The sequence below is a fragment of the Bacillus rossius genome, chromosome 1, assembly GCF_032445375.1.
Source record: "Bacillus rossius redtenbacheri isolate Brsri chromosome 1, Brsri_v3, whole genome shotgun sequence".
NCBI classification, from domain to species: Eukaryota; Metazoa; Arthropoda; class Insecta; order Phasmatodea; family Bacillidae; genus Bacillus; species Bacillus rossius.
In genome coordinates, this window is record NC_086330.1 from 15,468,363 (window position 1) to 15,494,652 (window position 26,290).

General features: G+C 41.6%; 1 protein-coding gene across 1 annotated transcript in view; it reads right to left on the reverse strand.

The window, feature by feature from the left end:
* The window catches only part of LOC134528641 (A disintegrin and metalloproteinase with thrombospondin motifs 7-like), a 305,564-nt gene that overhangs the window by 16,224 nt on the left and 263,050 nt on the right, over nucleotides 1-26,290 (reverse strand). The window contains exons 9-17 of the mRNA XM_063362439.1: nucleotides 24,626-24,773; nucleotides 18,598-18,687; nucleotides 15,226-15,435; nucleotides 12,758-12,863; nucleotides 10,959-11,086; nucleotides 8,738-8,858; nucleotides 8,367-8,490; nucleotides 7,255-7,372; nucleotides 3,534-3,796 (exon numbers count right to left, since the gene is read on the reverse strand). Coding sequence (XP_063218509.1) covers nucleotides 3,534-3,796; nucleotides 7,255-7,372; nucleotides 8,367-8,490; nucleotides 8,738-8,858; nucleotides 10,959-11,086; nucleotides 12,758-12,863; nucleotides 15,226-15,435; nucleotides 18,598-18,687; nucleotides 24,626-24,773 — 1,308 coding nt within the window. The remainder of the gene's footprint in view (nucleotides 1-3,533; nucleotides 3,797-7,254; nucleotides 7,373-8,366; nucleotides 8,491-8,737; nucleotides 8,859-10,958; nucleotides 11,087-12,757; nucleotides 12,864-15,225; nucleotides 15,436-18,597; nucleotides 18,688-24,625; nucleotides 24,774-26,290) is intronic.

A 26,290-nucleotide genomic window follows, 5' to 3' on the forward strand; every position in this document is an offset into this window, starting at 1 on the left:
TTATAATTTTAAATTTTTTAAAATAAATTTTACATACAGGAACATAACCTCACTTATTAAAATATAAAATCAAAAATTTCTATAACTAATGTTTTAAGTAAATCAATGATTTTTTTAGTTTCAAGTACTTTAGTATAAGATCTAAAAGCACATGTATAATATTTATTTTTTATGTGAACTTTTATCAACACTGTGAATATTTTGTTGTACAGTTCGTGTGTATCGTTAAAATTTACTCTCATAACACGCCTCAAGAAGTAAAACTTTCAAAATTTGAACGAGTCTTTCAGTATTTGCCAGTGATGTGTAAACATCTAACCTCGTTAACGAACAAATTTATGTGTTCTCATGCTGGAAATAAACTTATAATATGCGTTACTTGCGATATTGCGTTCATTGCGTTGTTATTAAACCCGGCCTTAGGAAACCACACGACAATGCGTCGCGCTGTTAATTACCGAACGTGATAAATTTTCGCTTTTCAAGTACGTACTTTCTGTATCCGCCTATAGAATGCGCTGCCGGATTCGTAAACGTTGATTGCCACCGTCACGCACAGACGGCAGCATGAAAGAACCATAGAAAAGAGAGGAAAGAACACGAAACAGAAAAAAAAAAATTAACTAAGATAAACTGCTTCAATAAAAACAACAAAAAAAACAACCTTGGAACATGATATTTGACAAGGAATATTATTTACTAAAGTACTGCATACCTTGTTAAAAGTTCATTAAACTGTTAATACTATAAAGTTTCCGCTCGCGTTAAATGACTTTTAACTATAACTAATTATTAGAGAATAATTGTATCTCCTATTATTAAGTTTTATTTTTTTTTACCTCTGCGAATACATCTATACATCTTCATTTCTTCGTAAAAATAATTTATTTAATTTTAAGTAAAAATAAAAAAATATAGGCCTGACTAGTATGAAATAATAAATTCAATGGACTTACCTATTTATTTAATAATATTATAGCAATTAGATGAACAAATAAAATGTTTTCATTTATATTTGCCTAAAGTCCAATTTGTAAATTCTAGTAGCGTGTAATTTAAAAAGTATATAAAAATGTCTTTCTATCGGCAAGATTTGACACTTCTCTAATTACCTCTTGAGATTATTAAACGCCCAGTCTACTACTATGTACCACTACGGATTATGAACAGTGAAAATACAGTTTTCTTAGATATTTTACAATTTAGGGTTCTTTATTACTATGAGTATTATAATTTAACAAATATAAGTATTCCAGGGTCGTTTCACTGTCTTAAGGTTTAATTTGGCACACAAATACGTTTGTTATGTCCCCTAATATTAAGCAAAGTGACGATTAAGGGTTCATGTTGCTACACGTGCGTCCGCCATCTTGTCGAGGTTTCTGAGACTTCTGCGCAGACGCAGAAACAGTTGCCCTGCATTTGCATTCTATTTTCACGAAATTACTTGTCCCAAATGTATACCGAGAGCTAAGATGTTTACACATCAAAAACACGAAGAACAGACACAGAAGGAAGAACACACAAAAACACAGAAAAAAAAACAACAAAAATTGGCCTATGTTAAATGTTAACTACGTAGACAGGTAGAGAATTCAGTGGAATAAATTTGTCAGAAATTTCAACAAAGTGTGCTGAAAGACGAGATAATTGCAACCAAAATCAGTAAATACAGAAAAATGTTGTAATTATCTCTTCTTTGTCAGACCACTGTGCTCATCTGTGCAGTTACATTGTTTTGCCAATTCTGTCAATGGAATTCTTTGTGTCGTCTGTACATTTAAATATTAGACATCAGCTGATTTTGGCTTGGCGTCTGTGCAGATTAGCAAAGGCGTCCGAAATAATGATTTTAATCAAACTTCATAGTTGTAAAAAAATTATTCCGAGAACTTAACTACTTCTTGGATTATCTGTTGAGGCCGAGTCTGTATAACTCATGGCTTGCTCGACGTTTCGGCATGCCTTGGTGCAGGCATCTTCAAGTAATATTGATAGTCCAAAGTCAAAAAAGTTTTTAGGGACTCTGGTCACGAAAGCACACGATCGAGAACACGAAAAATGCCTGCCCTTTTCTTAAGTGCTTTCCAAGGCAGATGTGCGCCTTTTTAAATTTGGAGCTGTACATTAAGAATAATAAAGGATTTAACATGTAACACTCAGTGTCTGGAAGATGTTTAATTGATAGAGACCGGAAAAATTCGCGGATTCATTTCTTGATAGGCTAAAATTCAAAAATGTGAACAATTCTGCTGGTTCTGTTATTGGCTCGCCGGTTAACTGGATCTCTCTGGGCAAATGACAGACTATTGACCAAAGAAGCCTCGAATCACAAGCTACCCAGTGGAGACGCCTCACAAGTTAGCACCCAATGAATACGCGTTTTTGCTTGAGAAATGCTTCAGGACTCTATTAATTGAACATGCTTCTAAAACCCACGAATAACAAATCACTGTCGTAAAACGATTCCGCTGAAATAATTGAAGGTTAACGAAATGTAATGAAAATACGTGCAAAATACAGGAGTTAAAAAATTATCTGGCAATTGTAGGTTTATACTGTTTAGTTTCTTGTCGCTGAACTACCTGAATAGGACCTTGACAGGGAAATATTCATGCATCAAAAACTGGTTCTACATGTATCTAAGTTGTTTTTGCTTTGTGTTCATTGAGGAGTGTTGGTGTTAAGGAGTGAAGAGAAGTGTGTAGGGAATGTAGGAGTGAGTCTCCGATGCTCACGCACCGACACATATATTTTTCCGTACTTTCACTAAAGATTCCTTTGAAAAACCATTTGCCTGAAATAGTTTTCGATACTTCACGAAAGATACTGTAAATTTGTACAAGACGTGGCTATTGTTATCATTGCATATATGAACTACGTTTTCCTTACGAAAATTGGACTAATATTTTATGTTTTTTTTTTTTTTTTGTGTTTCTATCGGGCATAATTGTTTTTTTCAAAACCGCGGTAAAGATGATCGAATATTCCAAAAAGTGACTTTATTACCTGGAAAGGCGTCCAGGGAACGGCTTGCAAACACCGGGACAAGGCAAGCATGAAGAGCCAGTACTGTGCAGTGGGTGCACAGACGCACAAACACGTGTGAAGATGACGGACTGAGACTGAGAGCGGAAAAACCACGGTAATGATGATGTATAGAGCCACGGAAATTTCGCGGATTCATTAAGTCGCAAGCTAGAATGCAAACCTCCACATTGTCGCACTGTGTTCATGATTGGACCGCAGTTATTTGGACACGCCCCTCTACGACCGTGAGCCTAAGATGTCCAGCTAAGAGAGAAGTAAGCGAATCAGGTAGTGCCAAATAACAAGGATAAAGATGTTATCGCTAAGAAATCAACCAATGGGAAAGTAAACATGGGTGGAGCAAACCTATAACATTGAATTCTATCCTGAAGCCAGAGGAATCCGCGATGATAATGATCTAATATCCCAGAACGTGCCTTTATTCCCTGGAAAGTCGTCCAGGGAACGGCTGGGATGAAGGAGGACTGGGGGAGCGGGTGTACCTGGGCGGGCAGGGGTGGTCGTTGCAGCTGCGCGCCAGCACGGCGGGGCGGCCGCGCCGGGGGCAGAGCCCCGGGTCCACGAGGCGCGCGCCCTTCTCGCGGCACGCCGGCTGCGAGGTCTGCGCGCCGCCGCCGCACGTGGCGGAGCACGGCGACCAGTCGCTGAAGGTCCAGCGGTACTCGGGCCTGGCCGCCGGCTCGCGCTCGGGCGCCGTGTACTCGTAGCGCAGCCCGAAGTTGCGGTACTTGCCCCTGTGGATCAGCTGCCGCGCCCCCCACACACACCCCGCGTCAACCAGTTCCCTCCTGCGCCGGGGGAACACTCTGGAGAACCACAAGCAGAGACCAGTGGCGTAGCAGGCGGGTGGCAGGGATGGCCCCCGCCAGGGGCGCCGGAGCAGGGGGGGGGGGGGGGGGGGGGCGCTTCCGCGACGGTTTCGCCGTTACTGAACGCTCCCCCCCTCTGTTTTAATCCAAGAGGGGCCGCCATTTTCAAGTCTGGCCAGGGCCGCCAGTCGCCTTAGCTACGCCACTGGTGGGGACAGGAACAATTAGCTGATTGATTTCACGATAGGCAAAAAAAAAGAAGGGGTTGTTGTTTGTAAAGTCGGTTTACGGACGATAAATTTTACGTGATAACGTCATAAGAAAACATTGATGAAAATTTTGCATACTTACTTTTTAATTTTCAAATATTATTTACAGATTTTGCCAAAATTTAATTTAAATAATTTTGTTCAAATATAATCACGAACAATTAGTAGAGACCTGAAAAATTCGCGGATTCATTTCGTGAAATGCAACAATTCAAATAATTATACCTTAGTGCTGCTTCTGCCGTTGGTTGACTATTAATCTGGAGGACTGAGGGCCAATTAGAGACCCTCACTCGTAGAAGTGTCGAATCACAGGCCACCCAGTCGAGACGACTCACAAGTCAACAGCCAATGAACAGTTGGCATTTTTCCGAGTGTGTAGAGGATAGAGGAGTCTATCCTGGAGGTCATTGAACCCGCGAATTTTTTCCAGTCTCTACTGATTGATTTCACGATAGGCTAAAATAATAAAAAAAAGGGGTTGTTGTCTGTAAAGTCGGTTTACGGACGATAATTTTACGTGATAACGTCATATGAAAACATTGATGAAAAATTTCATACTTTTTTAATTTTCAAATATTCTTTACAGATTTTGCAAATTTAATTTAAATAATTTGTTCAAATATAATCACGAACAATTATTGGTTAGAAAGCCCGCCTTTAACCTGTTTGATATTATAGCAGAATTTCTCGCACGGTGGTCGGCCGGTTCTTGCACGCTCGGCTCAGGCGGAACGTGACAATTTTTCATGCGTGCAGCCGGCGTTCATCGATTTAAAATACGTTATCACGTCAAAAAGTCATACAGCAATACTGCACCTGCTATTGGCCCATAGAATCATCTATAGGATCCTGGGCCAATGAGAAAAAAACTCAACTGAAGCTGTAACGAATCACAGGATACTGCAATACAGCGGCTAAAGGATAGTTAGGGTTTTACCGAGTACACGAAGAACTGTGGACAAACAATCTTTAAGACAATACGGGAAACTCCGAGCGTGATTAGCATTGGCGAAGCGTGATAAATTTTCACTGCGTTTCTTTCTGGCATGTCTTCCACTCCACTACGCTAGATGCTACTACTGTAGCTAGTTACCCACACTTAACAACACATTGTACCAAAACGCATATACACTCAGCGTCGCCAGGTTAGCTGAAATCACATGTCTCGCGTATTTCTTGCAAGTTTCCCAAACTGTCCTTATTACAGTGTTTCTGTGGAGGCCATCCTAGCGGTCATTGAACCCGCGAAATTTTCTTGTCCCTAACCATAAACAGATACCTGAAAAATTTGAAAGATTTACTGGTACCGGGATGAACTCCACACTATTTTACACAAATAAGTGGGTGTCTATTTTATTATGGCTGCTGTCACACTTAACATAACTATCGGATTCCATGTGATTTGGTCTTTTGAATTTTTTTAATTGCTGATATTGTCTTTTTTTTCTTGGGGGACGGGTGACAACTACTTACTGTCCAATGAGGACGCAGATCAAGTGTATAATGGTATCAGACCATTCTCTCTCCAAATAATAACGCGAATTTTTTCAGGTCTCAACTTATAAGTAGGGCCGCGGAAAGATTCCGAGACTGACTTAATGTTTAAAATAACACTGTAGCATCATCTGTGTTTCATCATTGGATGAGTTTCTATCGGGACAATGTCCAATCGTTACAATACCAATCAAAGTAACTTAGTGCGGAAGTAAATGCGTTCTTAGTGGCTTGGTCAAATAAGAAGTCTACTCTCGCAGACGGCCGCCAATTGAAAAGAAGAAATCGCTGGTGCAAATGTACCTTGTTGCAACCAAATAGGAGTTCAGATTATTTCGCGAAAAATGCCTGCCCCTACTTATAAGTAGGCACTTAAAAAGTCCGAGGGCTCAATGACATCCAGGATGGACTCCACAGAACTCTATGTATACTCGAGAAAATTTCACTCGTTTCTTTGTTTCTTGGCTGCTGATTTGCGAGACGTCTCAACTGGGTAGCATGTGATTCGATACTTTCTTTGTTAAGTGTTTCTCATTGGCCCAGATATCTCCAGATAAAACCGTGAGCCTATAGCCGAAGCAACCAAGGTAAATGTATTTGGATTTTAGCCTATCACGAAATGAACCCATGAATTTTTCCGGTCTTAAGCACTAGGAAAAGTTGCGTTGACTACAACGTCGAATGAATTGAATCAAATCAGTGTTTGGCAAGATTATAGGGTGAGATGGCTGCTCTTAACAGTGACATAAACTACTAGCCCAAAACCCGTGTTACTCCAAGAATGGCATGATAGAGGAAGAGTATTGAATATGACGAGAGTGATTTATGTACATTTCATGTAATACTGAGTATATACTTGTAAAGGAAGGTAAATAATAGGGGTAAGACATTAAATTGATATAAATGCAGCTAAATAATTAATGTAACATATTAATAATTATTATCTCTGCACAATTGTTTGATATAGTAGAACATTGAAAAAAATTGCCTTGTATCGAATAAAAATCCTTGAGTCGTGTCCGTAGGGAAATTACTGTGTATTAAAACTACCTTGAATTTAGTCCGTTGAATGTGTTTATGTTTGTCCTATATGTGGAGTCATAGCAGAGCGACTAACAAAAGTCTTGGTGGGTTTTCGCCCATGATCTCGTCAATTGATCTTCCCAACACAAGAAGTGTCTCTGGGAGACCTTGAGGAATGAAAATTATATGGTGGGGTCAGCCTAACTGTGGTCGGTCAAACTAAGATACATAAATATTTTGGTCAATCCATGGTTAAAAAAAAAAAAAAAACCATTATCTCCTTCTTCAATTTATTAAAGAAAACTTCTTGTAATCTAAAAAATTCTGTGTTAAATTGTTGTCCTGTCTTTCAATAAAGATAAGTTTATAAACATAAAATTACTTGTCGGAATATGATTTTAAATTGACTTTTGTGCGATGAGGCAGCAGAAATGACTGTCAGAAGGTAGCTTTAAAATAATTGAGCTGGTCTGTACTATTGATACAAACATATATGAAGGTAAACATTAAGTTTCTTAATATTAAGAACTTTATTACGGTATAAGTTCAACTTATCAATTATTTTGTTTTGATTCGCTACAAAATTTGAAACTCCTAATACTTACGTATATCATTATATCTTCTTTTATTGGTCCTGGAATATGGACAGTCTCCAGATCTTTTTCTCTCTCGTACAAAGCTGGAGTGCCTGCTATTTCGTACTCATCTGCCAGAGTGATCTGTCTACAACAGACAACAATATCAGTGTTGTGAGAGAGAAGAATGAAAAATGTGTAATATTTTAATTAATTGCCCATGCCATTGAGCGTGTCAAAAGCAACGTATAAATAAAAACACATCTAATGTTGATTAAAAAAAGAGCTTCGGTAACTCAGTACCTACACGTGATAGAAATGAAACTATTTTGGAATACCAAACTTTGACTTGTAGGTATACTGCAAGGGGTAAAACGGCAGAGAGAGAGAGAGAGAGAGAGAGAGAGAGAGAGAGAGAGAGAGAGAGAGAGAGAGAGAGATAGAGAGGAACAAAAGAGTAAAAAAGTAAAAAAGACAATCTTTTTTAAATTACAAAGCAAGGGTTTAACAAAATTATTATATCAAAATAAATTCTCAGGATATCACTAATTATTGATCAATAACTAATGATTGATTAACAATAAATATTACTCACTGATGCAATACAACATAAAGAAAAACTGTGCGTGTTAATGTTAAATAAAACAATTCTGCTATTTGGAACACGCCAAATCACTGAACGAAATATGAAATTCATAACAGGTAGCGCTATCTATGCGGGGAACGCAGGGACTGTCTCAACAGCGCTCTCTGCGCTGCTGGTTGAACAAGGAGGAACGCGAACGCACTGGTAGCAAATATAAAACTCAAGGCACTCACAGATGACTGTACAGGATACGTATATACTTATATTTTCTGAAACAAGCATATGCGCACTCACTCTGTCTTATTCTTTAGTTCACCTATCTCTCACGGTTCTATTTTTTTTTGGTGGGGGACAAATCATCGCACAAACAAGAGAACGAAAAGAAGATCAGAAATGTATGCATTGTGCTCTCTTTATATATCTTTGGCCAATAAACGTTTCAAAACAATGTTTTACCAAAACGTTGCATTAAAATTCGGCCTTGATATTTCATTCTCATCATGCCCAAACAAAATTAATTAAAAAAAAACTGTCACATTTTCAAATGTTTACACACCGTTTCCCGTTGAGGAAGAATTTCCCCAGCCCGTCTCCTACTCCAATGAAGTTGCGAGAATTTCCAAGCTCTTTGACTACGATGTTTCTGGAGCCGGCAGGAATCTGAACAACTTTTTCATAACCTGGAAAGAGAGAGACAGAAAGAAAATTCACCATGTCAATAAACTGAAAAGCAAAGTTTAGGACTCAAAATATTTTAAAATTATTTTCTCCTCGTAACACAAATTTACGTAAAAAAAATATTTGTTGGAGTAAATTTTGGAAAATCAAACAAAGGTTTTAATCAGAAATACAAAATTTGGTTTTAATCTCGTGAATAAATGAAAGAATGGTAAAAAAAAAATTTTCTTTGCAGACATGCGAGCTCACCGGTGCCTTGTTTGTGGTTGTATTCCCCCGTCAGGGTCTTGCACTGGCTGCCGTCACCTCGACAGATGCCGCATCTGTCTTCCGTAGCGTTGGAGTCGACCACCCAGTCGCAGCCCACGCGCTGTGACAGCCGCAAGCGAGACGGTTAGCGACAGAAGCACTCACAAATCCCCCCCCCCCCCCCCCCCCACCGGGGGCGTGGTGCAGGGCCACGTATTTTACCGCGAGGAGAGAAAAAAAAAAATTAAAAATAAGGGGGTTGTCTGTACAGTCGGCTTACGGACGATAATTTTACGTGATAACGTCACAAGAAAACATTGATGAAAAATTGCGTTCTTTTTAATTTTCAAATATAATTTACATTTTTTGCATTAATAATTTCAATAATTTGTTTAAATATAATCACGAACAACTAGTTAAAAAGCCCTCCATTAACCTGTTTGATATTATAGAAGATATTCTCGCGCGGTAGTTGGCCGGTTCTTGGACGCTCGGCTCAGGCGGAAGGTGACAATTTTTCGTGCGTGCAGCCGGCATTCATCGATTTATAAGACGTTATCACGTCAAAAAAAATCAGTAATGGGGTCTGTCGACAGGAGTGAAAACTTAAACTTTTGTTTTTAAATGTGTACTATGAAATCATTTCTAAAGTCAAATGTACACAAGGAAATGATTTTGGTTTTATATCACTAGCATGTCGGTGACGCGAACGCATAAGTTTTGCTCCTACCAATAATAACTTTAAAACTAGAAGAAATGAAGATTTTTTTTTTCATTTAAAGAATAAAAAAATTGTTAACTTAAATCTACAAATATCAACATTATTCTCAAATAAATCAATAACCTGACATTTGAAGAAATTCAAATCGTAAATAAATAAAGAAAAGAAAAAACACAACCTCATCTTAACTACCTACTAAAAAATATCCAATACTCACAATATTTACCACACAATTACGTTAAAATTTCCCTGGGAAAATAAAGATAAAATTAAAAACTTGTATCTTTAAAAATAGAATAAATTAAGTTTTATCCTTGAAATATACAAAAAAAATTAACACGTCACGTGACCATGTCTATTACGACTTACATGGATTTACTCCATATCCAAACCTTCCTATATAAGTTTTTACTTCAAAAAAATTACAGACCGGCTGTGCGTCAAAACTTTGTGGCACTATGCCCGTGTTTCAATCGTTGGCCAGGTTAATTTCAGGAACATGTCTATCCGTCACAACACCCATCTACACAGCCATCCGGTGCGGAAGCAAACGAGTCCTGAATGGCCCGGCCAACCTGGGTGAAAAGTCTTCTCTTAACAATGGAATAATCGCTAGCTCAGGCAAACCTTACTGCAGTCTAATGAGCGACGAGATTTTTTTTTTTCAGTGAAAAATACATGGCCCTGCTCATTTGGAAAACGTTATGTCATAGGATACAACCTCTCACATGTATATTACGCTTGCGAAATATCATATTAAGTAAGCAGAATATACAATTGAGCTGTTGTATTTGTTATTTTTAAAATCTGCCTAAATTAAACTAAGAACATAATTTAATAATTGTCGAAAACTGAAAATTTTTGAAACAGTGATTAAAATAATTTTTGTAAGTAAAACATATTTTGTTCATCAATGACCTCATAATATAATATTTTGTGTCATAAAAATATTCATGGTAGTCCGTAAACCCATTGTAAGCCATAAACTCACTAACAAAATTTTTTTTCTTTGTAGTTGGCTATAAAATCATTTTCTGGCTCTATAAAATATTTTATTGAGCCAACTTGTGGGTTTTAAGAACACCAGTCTGATTTAAAATCGCAAAAAAAAAAAAAAGGTAGGGACCGGAAAAATTCGCGGGTTCAATGAGCTAGGATGGAGTCCACAGTTCTACGTATGCTCGGGCGAATGTCACCCACTCATTGGCTGCTGTCTTGCGAGACGTCCCAATGCATTAGCTTGTGATTCGTTACAGATTTGGTTGAGTGTTTCCCGTTTGCCCAGAGATCTGCAGATGAGATGTGAGCAGTATTGGAGTATAACTATTTGAATTTTAACCTATCACGAAATGAACCCCGTGAATTTGTCCAGTCTCTAATTTTAAGAGAGAAGTGGCTAGAGTTTTTTAAACGTGTATTCACTTTTTTTTTATAGCCGCGACGGCAAACACAATCCAATGTGGATGTTTCTCCACACACGCGCAGCTGGGCAGCTCTCACCTTGCACACGCCTCTGATGCACATGTCGTTGTGCCCCACGTTGCACGGAGTACCGTCCTCCACGGAGTCTCCGAAAGGAACGATCATGCTGTCGTCGGAGTCGGTGCAGTACAACTCGCAAGGCTCAGCTAAAAAAAATAAATATTATACATAAATAATAATCGCTAGAGACCAGAAAAATTTGCGGTTTCACTTCGTGATAGGCTAAAATTCAAACATGTGAACAATTCTGCTGGTTCTGCTATTGGCTCGCAGGTTAACTGGAGCTCTCTGGGCAAATGACAAGACTATTGACCAAAGAAGCCTCGAATCACAAGCTACCCAGTGGAGACGCCTCACAAGTTAGCACCCAATGAACACGCGTGTTTGCTTGAGAAATGCAGAGGATAATGGAGGCTATCCTAGAGGTCATTGAATCCGCGAATTTTTCAGGTCTATATCGATGCCCTTCAGGATAGTCTACGCATTCCCCTGTACACTCGGGCAAGTAACGCAACTTCATTGGCTGCCAACTTGTAAGTCGTCCCAGCTGGTTTGACTGTGATTCGATCCTTCTTTGGTTGAGGGTTTATAATTGGTCGAGATTCGTCCAGATTAACAGTAAGCCAATAGCAAAATCATCTACAAGGTAGTATTTTAATTTTTGCCCATCGCCGAATGAATCGCGAATTTTTCCGGTCTCTATAAATAAATAATAATCGCAATTCGTTCAGTAGAAGTACTTTATGTTTAGAATTACATTTAAATCAGATTTATAGATCGTAAGTTATCGTGGCTACTGCGTTAAGGTCGGCATGCCTTCTTAAATCCATTTTTAACTGTTTAAACTCCCTTAAAGGCTTTCTGAAACATCGGAAACACCATAATTAGAGCCCCGGAAATTTCGCGGATTCCTCTGGCCTCAGGATACAATTCAAAGTTATAGGAGTGCTCGACCCATGTTTACTCTCCCATTAGTTGATTTCTTAGCAAAAACATTTTTATCCTTGTTATTTGGCACTACCTGGTTCGCTTACTTCTCTCCTAGCTGGACATCGTTGGCTCACGGTCCTAGAGGGGCGTGTCCAGATAACTGCGGTCAAATCATGAACACAGTGTGACAGTGTGGAGGTTTGCATTCTAGCTTGCGACTAAATGAATCCGCGAAAATTCCGTGGCTCTAACCATAAGATATTAATTTATCTTATTTTTTTGTCTACCACTAAACCACATACATTTGAAGTTATAACGAAACACACATACATAGCTAACCGAAAATAAATAAAAGACAATAAACAAGAACAAGATAAAAAAACTTACATAGTACAGTACAAACTAAATTAACAAAATTAATAATAAAAAGTAATGAAACATTACATATTACTAGAGACCTGAAAAATTCGCGGATTAATGACCTCTAAGATAGCCTCCATTATCCTCTGCATTTCTCAAGCAAACCAGCGTGTTCATTGGGTGCTAATTTGTGAGGCGTCTCCACTGGGTAGCTTGTGATTCGAGGCTTCTTTGGTCAATAGTCTGTCATTTGCCCAGAGAGATCCAGTTAACCTGCGAGCCAATAGAATAACTAGCAGAATTGTTCACATGTTTGAATTTTAGCTTATCACGAAATTAATCCGCGAATTTTTCCGGTCTCTACATATTACTGATATCGCGATCTCGCCACTTGCTTGATTTCGGATGAAATACACAAATAAAAAAATTTTTTTTCTTCAGAATTCTGGTTTTTTTGCTATGTTGGTAAGATGATCATGCTCTGCTAGTTATCATTGAAGAGTAATTAAAGTTGCGGTACTACGCACCCTTGTCGAAGTACGGCAGCCACTTGTACTTCCTGCCGCGGTACTCGTGGTTGTCATGCGCCGAACACTGCACGGATCTGAAACTCGGCGAGCCTTCAGGGCATTTCTGAAACAACCCGCACAATGATACAAGCAGGAGCACATTTAGGACCCGCTTCACACCACAAACCCCCGAGTGTTTTTAACTTATATCTAGAGACCTGCCAAATTCGCGGATGCATTCGATGATAGGCTAGAATTCAAACACATGTATATACCTTTTAGATAATTTTGCTATTGGCTTACTGTTCATCTGGACGAATCTCAACCAGTTATAAACCCTCAACCAAAGAAGGATCGAATCACAGACAAACCAGCTGAGACGACCTACAAGTCGGCAGCCAATGAACTTGCGTTATTTTCCCGAGTTTACAGGGGTATGTGCAGTCCATCCTGAAGGCCATCGAAACCGCGAATTTTGCAGGTCTCTACTTATATCACACAAAACCTATTTTTTTCAAACAATTATAGGAGAGCTAAAAATAGTCAGATTCGGCAATCATACTGTCACATGTACTACGTGTCAAATTTTATGATTCCACCTGTCATATTAGTATTTAAAATCTAAAAAAACGTTGTGAAAAATGTACTAAATCTTAGTTTCTAGCTAAATCTAAGTTATAACGCGACAAAAGTTGATAGAACCCAAATTATAGATAATTATTTTCAATTACGCTGGACCTGGCAAGTTTGTAGATGGTAGCTGTCCGTTAAGTGCGTAAAATAATCTGGAAGTATGCTACAATTGGTGTGTATGAGATAGTGAATGGGTTCAAATGGGTGTTCTATTTACTTATACCTATTAGATACTTCTATAAGCCTAACATCTTTTAACGGGTTGATAGTCATGATTTTTGGGTTCGCACGTCGAAGTATATTGTTTGGAAATAAGGTAAGAAACGACAACACAGACAAAGCAACGGGGAAACATGGATACCCCGAAAAAAACCCCACCGATTCACAGAAACGTCCGCCACGTCTCTCAATAGCGAGAAAACGGATCCAAACCCGGGAATTTAACACGAGTTCCTTTGGTGGGAAGCGAGTGATCATACTACCCAACCACCTTCCCTCTCCTTACAAAAAAGAATAAATTTTGTCACCTGCTACGTCCCTGCAAATTGGTTTGGGTTTTACGTCGCGTACATGTAAATTATTTTTTTTTGTTGTACATGGACAGAAATATTCGTTTAAAATTACATATATTCATACATTTGTAAATTTACGTGGAAAGAAGTTTATCACTACAAAAAAATAGTGTTCGCAGTAACACATGGGTTCGGATTCTCACCCAAGCATACATGCTTTGAAGATATTTGTAAAAAGTTCCCTGAATAGCTTTTCCAGTATTTACTGAGCACATTAATAAGCATAATAAAGTGCAATTATTGAACATTCGATTACCTTTTCCGTATATTCTTAAAAGGAAACATCATATAAAATTATTTGCCAATTTTCGCACTCTTGGAAAACGCATTTTATCCGAGAAAAAATAACTATAACCCGGCAACTTAGTAATTGACCTCGTACATTTCCATTCCGCGAATCTCCTCCCTCCTTAACTCCCACCTCTCCTTCCCCCCAAATCGTCTGCAGGTGTGGGAGGGCCACTCCTCCCTCAAGGACAACGTACACGAACACAATTCACTCTCTTCGCGATGTGGTTGAAAGGTTATTCCATTTAACGCATCACCGTATCGTGTAAACCGACCTGCGAAGCACTACCTCGGGAGCGGCGTATCCAGGCATGCGCACAACAGGCAACTGATCCCCTCCCCTCCACTCCACTCCACTCCACTCCACTCCACGTGACCGCCGCCTGACACCGGGGTCTGCACAGGTCGAAAATAAAGTTGCCGGACTATATAGCCATGTGTTGTGTTTCTCGGCCGCCGGTTAAGGCTGGCTGGCAGCCTGGTGGGAAACGACAAAGTCGTCCCCGAAACAACCAGTGCCACCAAACGAAATGCGGACAAAATGTCCAAGCTCCCGCCCATTTGCATAGTAGTCTTTCTACTCTGTCCAACTCTTCTTCCAGAACCAACCTTATGTTTCCTGTAACCAAACTGCTTGTAATTAATGCATGACATTTTGCATCCCACATGTCATTGCTCAGGGTTTTCCCTGTGTCTATGCAGGTTTTACCTGGACCCAACCTATCTAGTTTTAACTTAGAATAGTCAGTGAGGGGAGTTAGCCATGGCTAAAACGTTGCCATGGCTGGCCAATACCCTCCTAGCACATGATGCATGCTTCCTCTCCTGCATGGTTCATAACCTGCATGCTTAGAGCGTGTAGGTTTCGTCCTGAGACGCACTTAGAGTCTTCCCTACCCAGACACCTCCCAAATACACTTAGTAATTAGTTAGGTTAGGAAAAAAAAAGCTCGGCCGCCGGTGCAGGGGCGAGCCGAGGCGAGGAGCAGGCACCTGGGTGTTGCACGTCTTGTAGCGGCGGCGCTGGCCCACGCAGAAGCGGCCTCCGAAGGCCGGCACCGGGTGGTCGCAGTGGCGCTCCGACACGGACACGCCGGCGCCGCAGGAGCGCGAGCACCAGCTCCAGGGCCCCCAGTCGCCCCAGCCGCCGTGGATGGGCGCCGGCCGGTCGCCGATCACCTCGCACTTCTGCTCCAGGCACCACTGCGGCAAGGCACCGCCGCTCGCTCGACCCTCACCGACGTGGGTGCGACGGGTCGGGGACGCACCGCAACGCCGAAATGCCAAACTGACCACAACGCCGACAGCTAGAAAACTGCTGTGTACCACAACGCCGAAAAATGTCATTGCAGGACTGCCACAAAGGATAGGTTAGGTTAGACTAGGTTAGGTTAGACTAGGTTAGGTTGGACTAGGTTAGGTTGGACTAGGTTAGGTTAAGCTAGGCTAGGTTAGGTTAGGTAATGTTCGGTTTGATTGTGGTATTTCGGCGTTAAGGTACATTTAAGAAACATACACACAAATTCATTCAGTTGTTATTTCGGCGTTGTGGTACACAGCAGTTTTCTAGCTGTCGGCGTTGTGGTCAATTTTGACATTCGGCGTTATGGTATTTCGGCGTTGTGGTCAATTTTGATATTCGGCGTTATGGTATTTCTGCGTTGTGGTAACGACCCCAACGGGTCACATTGTCTGGAGTTGCTTGGATTCTGGGTTGTCGCCACGTCTTCGAAGGAGAAGAATCACCAACGTTGCAGCCGCCGTCTTCAGGGAGCAGTTACCTACTGAGGTCATACCAACTTCTCCTGCTTTTTTAATTGTCTCGCCTGAGACTGGGACTCCACTCTTCATAAATCCTCAAAAACCTAGCTCCGCATTCTCTGTTCAGCGGAACAGCCCTGCCAGCCAGAAGAGAAGAGGCCACTGACCGGCCGGCACTCCTCCAGCCAATCACAGGATCCCGGCTTGGATTGGCCGAACCAAAAAAGGGCCAACCAGAATGAAGGAAATGCTCTGATTGGCCCGCAACTGCAGCCAATCGGGAAACATTCCACTCTCAGGCGAGAGTATTAAAAGGCAGGATGATTTTGCAGTTTGAAACGTCGACCGAAACGTCGTTCATGTCTTCGACTTCGTCGCGGCTACAACCCATATGTCAAGCAACTCCCTGGTATAAAGGTCTTGATCAAGATGAATATGATGGTGATCGTGAAAATGAAGATTTAGAAGATGAAAATGATAATAGTAATGAAGACGATGAGGAAGAATATTACTGTTATCATAAATATAAAGATCGTGAAGATGACAATGATGAGAATGGTAAGGCAAAGTAGATGGTCAAGATGAATATGATGATGCAGATGATTAAGAAGATGAAGTGGTGATGATAATAAAAATATGAAGATGAATAAATTAGTGATTAAGATCGCAGGCTTTTTCGACCACTGTCTGGAGTCAGGGTAGCAGTTACCTGCAGCTACCCACGTGGCTACTACAACCCAGAAGCCAAGCAACTGTTAATTAAATGGTGATCACGAAGATTAGGATATTAAGTATTGAAATCATGGTCAATGATGATGGTAATGAAGGTGATCAGAATTGCAAAGACTATGAATATTAGATTGTTGATGGTGTTAATAACGACAAGGTCGATGGCGATAAATACTAGGATCGTGGCAGAAAAAGATAACACACAGGTGGCTGGTAAGGATACCCAATTCATGTCACGGTGAAAATTGGGAAGAACTGGCGAAAAATGTGCAGTATGTGGGTGAAGGTTCAACAAAACACGACAGGGGAATAATTTTCCTACAAGTGAAAGCTCCTAGATTTGGCTGGGGTTCGAATCCCAAACCTTTGACTCAACTACCAGCACCAGTCGGCCTTACGCTGCTTTCTTGAGCACACAGTAAATAATTTTGTTCGTTTTACAATATAGTTTTTTATAAGGAAAATTTCTTGAAATTCTCTGTGTAATAAAGATTATATAATGTAAATCTTATAACAAATTTAAGTGAATCTAAATGAATTCATTATATATTTCCAAGTTCATTATATGACATCTACTTCACAATCACCTATTCCCGTGACAGCGTCCGACATGGCAGTAAGTAAATCTTTCTTCAGTTGGTGCTACAATCGTGATAGGCTATGTCGTGGGAGATATCAGACATGTGCTAACTGATAATTCTCGCACCAGCTACTATTGTGACAAGAACTATAGCTCAATCTCGAACTTGTAACGAGCTATACCTGACTCAAACATTCACGAACGTGAACAGCTGCTGAACAACTGAAACCAGCCAAAGATTAATTAGTGGTATTTCGAGAAGAAAACGAAACAAGGTTGGCTGACATGTAGTTTTCTCACGCAAATCAAGTAATTAGAGAGAAACCTACGATTCATTAAGGTCGTGTCAAACGCCTTTACTTCGTAGTTAGAATAAAAACACTATCTTGCAAAAATATTTTTTTTATGAATTTAGAGTATTTTCAATATCGCTTAAATAATAATAAAAGTATTTGGTTTGGTTATGATCACTTAGACTTAGGACCGACAACCTACCCTCACAGAAACAAAAATGAAGAACGGATTATTTTGAGAATTTCGTTACTAAATAACGTTTTTATGTATCGTTCATGTAACTGTCTAAAGAAAACTGGTATTTTATTTTAGTTACAATTGACTAGAATTAAAATAAATGGCATAAAATATAAAGGATTAATTTTTTGTGAGAGTGGTATTAAATCTTCTAACCTAACCTAATAAAAAAATTCGGAATATTGTAAGAAAAAATTATGCATGAACGCGAAATATTTGGGCAACTGACTCCGTGTCATTCAACCTTAGGTTTATGTAAATGGAACAGCAAATAGTCATGAAAAATTAGAAATATTCTTATATTTGTATATATATATATATATATATATATATATATATATATATATATATAGGCTACATGAAAACAGCCTTATCACAACAAAATAGTGTTCGCAGTAATACTGGGTTGGGATTCTTTCCCGGAAAGATATGCTTTGTTTTGTTCAAGTTATTTGTAAACAGTTCCCTGAATACATATCCAATATTCACCGAGCAAATTGAAAAGCATGATAAAACAAAATTAAGTCAAATGAATGAATATTGGATTATATTTTCCAAGGTTTGAAAAAAATATGTTTGAATGAATCAACAATTAAAAATATTCAATATTACGCTCAGTATTACCTCGAAAAAAGGTTTTCATATATGAAAAAATAATTATAGTCATGTGTTGTACACATTTACAATGTCTTTATTGAAGTGTTTCAATCTAGTTTGTTGGCAACTGGTTTCCTGTGAAAGTAAGGAAATGTAGTTCTGCTCACCATGTGCTTCCCACACGACGTGCCGGCCGCGGCGGGTCGCAGCATCGTGGCGCACATCCCGTCCACACTGCACCACAGACGCGAACAGATCTGCAAGCAGAGCACACCACTCGGCGTCAACCGATCTGCAAGCAGAGTAAACGACTCGGCGTCAACTTATCTACAAGCAGAACACACGAATCGGCGTCAACTGATCTGCAAGCAGAGCACACCACTCGGCGTCAACCGATATGCAAGCAGAGTAAACGACTCGGCGTCAACTTATCTACAAGCAGAACACACGAATCGGCGTCAACTGATCTGCAAGCAGAGCACACCACTCGGCGTCAACCGATATGCAAGCAGAGTAAACGACTCGGCGTCAACTTATCTACAAGCAGAACACACGAATCGGCGTCAACTGATCTGCAAGCAGAGCACACCACTCGGCGTCAACCGATATGCAAGCAGAGTAAACGACTCGGCGTCAACTTATCTACAAGCAGAACACACGAATCGGCGTCAACTGATCTGCAAGCAGAGCACACCACTCGGCGTCAACCGATCTGAAAGCAGAGTAAACGACTCGGCGTCAACTTATCTACAAGCAGAACACACGAATCGGCGTCAACTGATCTGCAAGCAGAGCACACCACTCGGCGTCAACCGATCTGCAAGCAGAGTAAACGACTCGGCGTCAACTTATCTACAAGCATAACACACGACTCGGCGTTAACTGATCTACAAGCAGAACACACGAATCGGCGTCAACTGATCTGTAAGCAGAGCACACCACTCGGCGTCAACCGATCTGCAAGCAGAGTAAACGACTCGGCGTCAACTTATCTACAAGCAGAACACACGAATCAGCGTCAACTGATCTGTAAGCAGAGCACACCACTCGGCGTCAACCGATCTGCAAGCAGAGTAAACGACTCGGCGTCAACTTATCTACAAGCAGAACACACGAATCGGCGTTAACTGATCTACAAGCAGAACACACGAATCGGCGTCAACTAATCTGCAAGCAGAGCACACCACTCGGCGTCAACCGATCTGCAAGCAGAGTAAACGACTCGGCGTCAACTTATCTACAAGCAGAACACACGAATCGGCGTCAACTGATCTGCAAGCAGAGCACACCACTCGGCGTCAACCGATCTGCAAGCAGAGTAAACGACTCGGCGTCAACTTATCTACAAGCAGAACACACGAATCGGCGTCAACTGATCTGCAAGCAGAGCACACCACTCGGCGTCAACCGATATGCAAGCAGAGTAAACGACTCGGCGTCAACTTATCTACAAGCAGAACACACGAATCGGCGTCAACTGATCTGCAAGCAGAGCACACCACTCGGCGTCAACCGATCTGCAAGCAGAGTAAACGACTCGGCGTCAACTTATCTACAAGCAGAACACACGAATCGGCGTCAACTGATCTGCAAGCAGAGCACACCACTCGGCGTCAACCGATCTGCAAGCAGAGTAAACGACTCGGCGTCAACTTATCTACAAGCAGAACACACGAATCGGCGTCAACTGATCTGCAAGCAGAGCACACCACTCGGCGTCAACCGATCTGCAAGCAGAGTAAACGACTCGGCGTCAACTTATCTACAAGCATAACACACGACTCGGCGTTAACTGATCTACAAGCAGAACACACGAATCGGCGTCAACTAATCTGCAAGCAGAGCACACCACTCGGCGTCAACCGATCTGCAAGCAGAGTAAACGACTCGGCGTCAACTTATCTACAAGCAGAACACACGAATCAGCGTCAACTGATCTGTAAGCAGAGCACACCACTCGGCGTCAACCGATCTGCAAGCAGAGTAAACGACTCGGCGTCAACTTATCTACAAGCAGAACACACGACTCGGCGTTAACTGATCTACAAGCAGAACACACGAATCGGCGTCAACTAATCTGCAAGCAGAGCACACCACTCGGCGTCAACCGATCTGCAAGCAGAGTAAACGACTCGGCGTCAACTTATCTACAAGCAGAACACACGAATCGGCGTCAACTGATCTGCAAGCAGAGCACACCACTCGGCGTCAACCGATATGCAAGCAGAGTAAACGACTCGGCGTCAACTTATCTACAAGCAGAACACACGAATCGGCGTCAACTGATCTGCAAGCAGAGCACACCACTCGGCGTCAACCGATCTGCAAGCAGAGTAAACGACTCGGCGTCAACTTATCTACAAGCAGAACACACGAATCGGCGTCAACTGATCTGCAAGCAGAGCACACCACTCGGCGTCAACCGATCTGCAAGCAGAGTAAACGACTCGGCGTCAACTTATCTACAAGCAGAACACACGAATCGGCGTCAACTGATCTGCAAGCAGAGCACACCACTCGGCGTCAACCGATCTGCAAGCAGAGTAAACGACTCGGCGTCAACTTATCTACAAGCATAACACACGACTCGGCGTTAACTGATCTACAAGCAGAACACACGAATCGGCGTCAACTAATCTGCAAGCAGAGCACACCACTCGGCGTCAACCGATCTGCAAGCAGAGTAAACGACTCGGCGTCAACTTATCTACAAGCAGAACACACGAATCGGCGTCAACTGATCTGCAAGCAGAGCACACCACTCGGCGTCAACCGATATGCAAGCAGAGTAAACGACTCGGCGTCAACTTATCTACAAGCAGAACACACGAATCGGCGTCAACTGATCTGCAAGCAGAGCACACCACTCGGCGTCAACCGATCTGCAAGCAGAGTAAACGACTCGGCGTCAACTTATCTACAAGCAGAACACACGAATCGGCGTCAACTGATCTGCAAGCAGAGCACACCACTCGGCGTCAACCGATCTGCAAGCAGAGTAAACGACTCGGCGTCAACTTATCTACAAGCAGAACACACGAATCGGCATCAACTGATCTGGAAGCAGAGCACACCACTCGGCGTCAACCGATCTGCAAGCAGAGTAAACGACTCGGCGTCAACTTATCTACAAGCATAACACACGACTCGGCGTTAACTGATCTACAAGCAGAACACACGAATCGGCGTCAACTGATCTGTAAGCAGAGCACACCACTCGGCGTCAACCGATCTGCAAGCAGAGTAAACGACTTGGCGTCAACTTATCTACAAGCAGAACACACGACTCGGCGTTAACTGATCTACAAGCAGAACACACGAATCGGCGTCAACTAATCTGCAAGCAGAGCACACCACTCGGCGTCAACCGATCTGCAAGCAGAGTAAACGACTCGGCGTCAACTTATCTACAAGCAGAACACACGAATCGGCGTCAACTGATCTGCAAGCAGAGCACACCACTCGGCGTCAACCGATCTGCAAGCAGAGTAAACGACTCGGCGTCAACTTATCTACAAGCAGAACACACGAATCGGCGTCAACTGATCTGCAAGCAGAGCACACCACTCGGCGTCAACCGATCTGCAAGCAGAGTAAACGACTCGGCGTCAACTTATCTACAAGAATAACACACGACTCGGCGTTAACTGATCTACAAGCAGAACACACGACTCGGCGTTAACTGATCTACAAGCAGAACACACGATGGGCGTCAACTGATCTGCAAGAAGAGTACACGACTCATCGTCAACAGCACACTACTCGGCGTCAACTGATCTGCAAGCAGAGCACAAGACTTGGCATCAACTGATCTGTAAGCAGAACACACGACTAGATGTCAACAGATCTACAAGCAGAGCACACCACTCGGCGTCAACTGATCTGCAAGAGCACACGACTCGCCGTCAACTGATCTGCAAGCAAAGCTTACTACTCGGCGTCACAGAAGACATTTTATTTTGCAAAGCACATTTTGGCAAACACCACAGGTCAGTGTTTGAAGACATTTTTTTTTAGAAAGCACTCGCAACTACGAGGTTGATTGGACAAAATTGTCACCATTTGTAGCGATGGCTCTAAAGCTATGACTGGACAAAAAAAAAGCGGGCTCGTTATTTTTCACTGTCAAAAAGGGCTGCTTCCACACAAGTGACTGGCTGAACGGCTTAACCCCCGGTTAAGGAATGGACCTGTTTCACCTACTTGCATTTCGACGTGATTACACAAAAGGGTAATTAGTAGGGGCATGCATATTTCGCGAAAAGATTCCGAGACCAGTTAAAAGTTAAAACACTGTAGCATCAACTGTGTTTCGTGATTGGGTAGTTTCTATCCAATTTATGTCGATCGTTTCATAACCAATCACAGTAATTCAGTGCGCAAGCAAACGCATCCTGATTGGCCCGGTCAAGCATGGCAACGACTTCTCTCATCGATGGCCGCCAATCACAAGTAAGAAACCTCTGGTGCGGGTACACCTTTTTGCAGTCTATTAGGCGATAAAAATTTTTCGCGAAAATTACATGCCCCTAGTGATTAGTAGAGACCGGAAAAATTCGCGGATTCGTTTCGCGTTATGCTGGGATCCAAACAGCTGTACCTTCATATTACTTCTGCGATTGGCTCACAGTTTATGTTAAGGACTTTGAGCCAGTGAAAAAACCTTCAACCAAAGAAGTATCGAATCGGAAGCATTCTCGTTGACAGGTCTCAGAAGTAATTAGACAATGAGCATGTGGTATTTGCCCGAATATGTAGGGAATCGTGGAGTCTATCGTAGAGGGCATTGAACTCGCGAATTTTTCCGGTCTCTAGTGATTAGCCCTTAAGCGAGCTGGTGGGCTCGTTCTCCAAACGCAGTTTCTTCGTAGCCTGCGCCAGGTCCGCGCTACGACACCGACCATCGTGCACGAGCGTCAGCTACAGCAACACACGCTTCTTTTACGCGGCATGTATTCATTTCAAAAGCCGATAATGTCCCCCCAGGATAACACACCACGTAAGACAATTCCGGCACACAACTTTAGAAAACGTTCCGCGGAACGCCGTATAACTAGGACACCTGTATTTCGCGATTTCATTTCATGTCAAGGTATTTCACAAAACACTGTAGCTTTTTCTAAGAGTCATGGATAGAGACCTGAAAAATTCGCGGATTAATTTCGTGTCATGCTACAATTCAAATAATTATACCAAAGTGCTGCTTCTTCCATTGGTTCACTGTTAATCTGGAGTAATGAGGGCCAATTAGAGACCCTCACTCGTGGAAGTGTCGAATAACAGGCTGCCCAGTCGAGACGATTCACAAGTCAACAGCCAATGAACAGTTGGCATTTTCCAGAGTGTGTAGATGATTGTGGAGTCTATCCTGGAGGTCATTTAACACGCGAATTTTTCCGGTCTCTAGTCATGGCAAATTGTGAGGGTGCAGCAGTGCGGTGACCACATAATCATCGGCCCCGTCAAGAGCGGGACGACACCTCTCACCGACCTCAGCCAATAACCACAGGATAAAAGCTACAGTATTTTGTGAAATGCCTTGACATGAAATTAAATCGCGAAATACAGGTGTCCCTAGGTATAACACACGTCGCTCGGTCTCAGCTCGGCGACTAGGCAGAGCTCACGCCACCACCCGCCCCACGCGCGCCAGCACTCTCTAACGGTCAGTAGCGGAACACCTTTCATTACGTCCTTACAAGTCCACCAGCTGAATGCAAACTAAAGCCTTTTTTAACACTTAAAGTATTAACAGCAAAATAAATTAAGGTCGTATTATTTAAAACTACAAAGTAAATATGATGGTATTAAACACAACAATCAAAAATAAAAATAAAAATACTTTCAGTGCCAGTTGTCAACTTAATCATACCTTGCGAACTTAAACACTTAAATAAAAAATATTAAAAACTAAAAAAATCTTACCATATAAAAAAATGTGTGCGTTTACTTAGGTACGCGCGTGAAAAGTTATACTTCTTTGGCATCATTAAAAAATAGTTTTTAATTGCATGCAAATAATTCTCCATGGTAGCGTTATCTCCATGGTAGCGTTAATCGTTTAACGCAACCTTGTTGGAAGTCGCATTAGAAGTATAACTTCAAAATTACCATTATTAAATATCATAAAAATAATACAGTGTTTCCAACGTTCTGAGACCGAAGTCCTTAGTGAACATTCCGCCACGACCTTACCTCCTCCTGCGGGGAGCAGACGGAGGCGTCGCGCTCGCCGAACTGCAGGCGGCACTGGTGGTCGGCGTCGTACATCGCCCCCGGTGGAAGGTCCGGGTAGCTGAGGTCGCTGGCCGGCTCGTCCTGCAGGCAGTCGCCGTAGCCCTGGCTGCGAGCACACCCGCACGTCACTCCACCCAGGCGTCTTTCCTCCACACCGAAGCATCCATCAGAGATACAGCAAGTCCCATAAGTAGGGGCATGCCAATTTCGCGAAAAGATTCCGAGACTAGCTGAAAGTTAAAACACTGTATCATTGTCTGTGTTTCTTAATTGGTAGAGACCTGCAAAATTCGCGGATTCATTCGGTGATAGGCTAGAATTCAAACACATATATCTCTTAGATAATTTTTCTATTGGCTTACTGTTCATGTGGACGAATCTCAACCAGTTATAAACCTCCAACCAAAGAAGGATCGAATCACAGACAAAACCAGCTGAGACGACTTACAAGTCGGCAGCCAATGAACTTGCGTTATTTGCCCGAGTGTACAGGGGTATGTGCAGTCTATCCTGAAGGCCATCGAAACCGCGAATTTTGCAGGTCTCTATTAATTGGGTGTGTTTCATTCAGGTCAATGTAGATTTTTACAACACCGATCACCGTGAGTCAGTGCGGAAGCAAAATAGTCCTGATTGGCCCGGTCAAATAAGGCATTGACTTATCTCGCAGACGGCCGCCAATCACAAGAAAGAAACCACTGGTACGGGTATACTTTGTTGCAGTCTAATAGGCGCTCAGATTTATTTATTCGCGAAAAATGCCTGCCAACACCATTTTCTGGTAACATGCTACATTTATTTTCGTTTCGTATGTATGTTCCTTTTTTATTGTTATGTATTTAAAATAAACAAAGTTAAACCATTATTTCAAACATGAAAAAAGAGTATTTTTTTAAGATATACATTTACAGTAAACATTTTTTTTTAATGAGGCTTAAAAGCTTTTCCAAAATCAATCATATGTTGGTGTCCACACGTATTGGTGGCAAGACTCGTGGATATTGGCGAGAAGGCGTTCGTTTTGTCCTCCTCCGGCAGCCAGTTTGATTCTGACTAAAAATCAGCCATTCAGCGGTATAAAACAAGTAGTGTATGGCTTATTTAATGATACAACTGTCGAAAATGTGCATAATGGCGAAAGGAAGTCAGCATATTATCGAGATTATAAAGACTTAAAAAAAAACTTTGTATGGCCGTATTTCAAACCAGCATGTTTCTAAACAATTAATGTTTTTAAATAACAAACATGCTATTTACTGACGTTAACACGAAGAATATACGTTAAATAAATATATAAACCAGTAGTCCTACGTAGTTCCAGATAAACGGATCTTCGAAGAAAACATGCCGTATACCTAGAGACTGGAAAAATTCGCGGTTTCAATGACCTCTAGGATAGACTCCACGATCCTCTATGCACTCAGCCAAATTACGCCTGCTCATTGGCTACTGACTCGTGACACTTTTTAACTGGTTTTCTCGTGATTACATTATTGCTCTACTTAGAGTTTTTCATTGGTTCAGAGTCCTTCAGATAAATTGTGGCCCAATCGATGAAGCAGCACGAAGGTAATAGAGTTTTGATTCTAGCCTGTCGCGAAATGAATCCGCGAATTTTTCCGG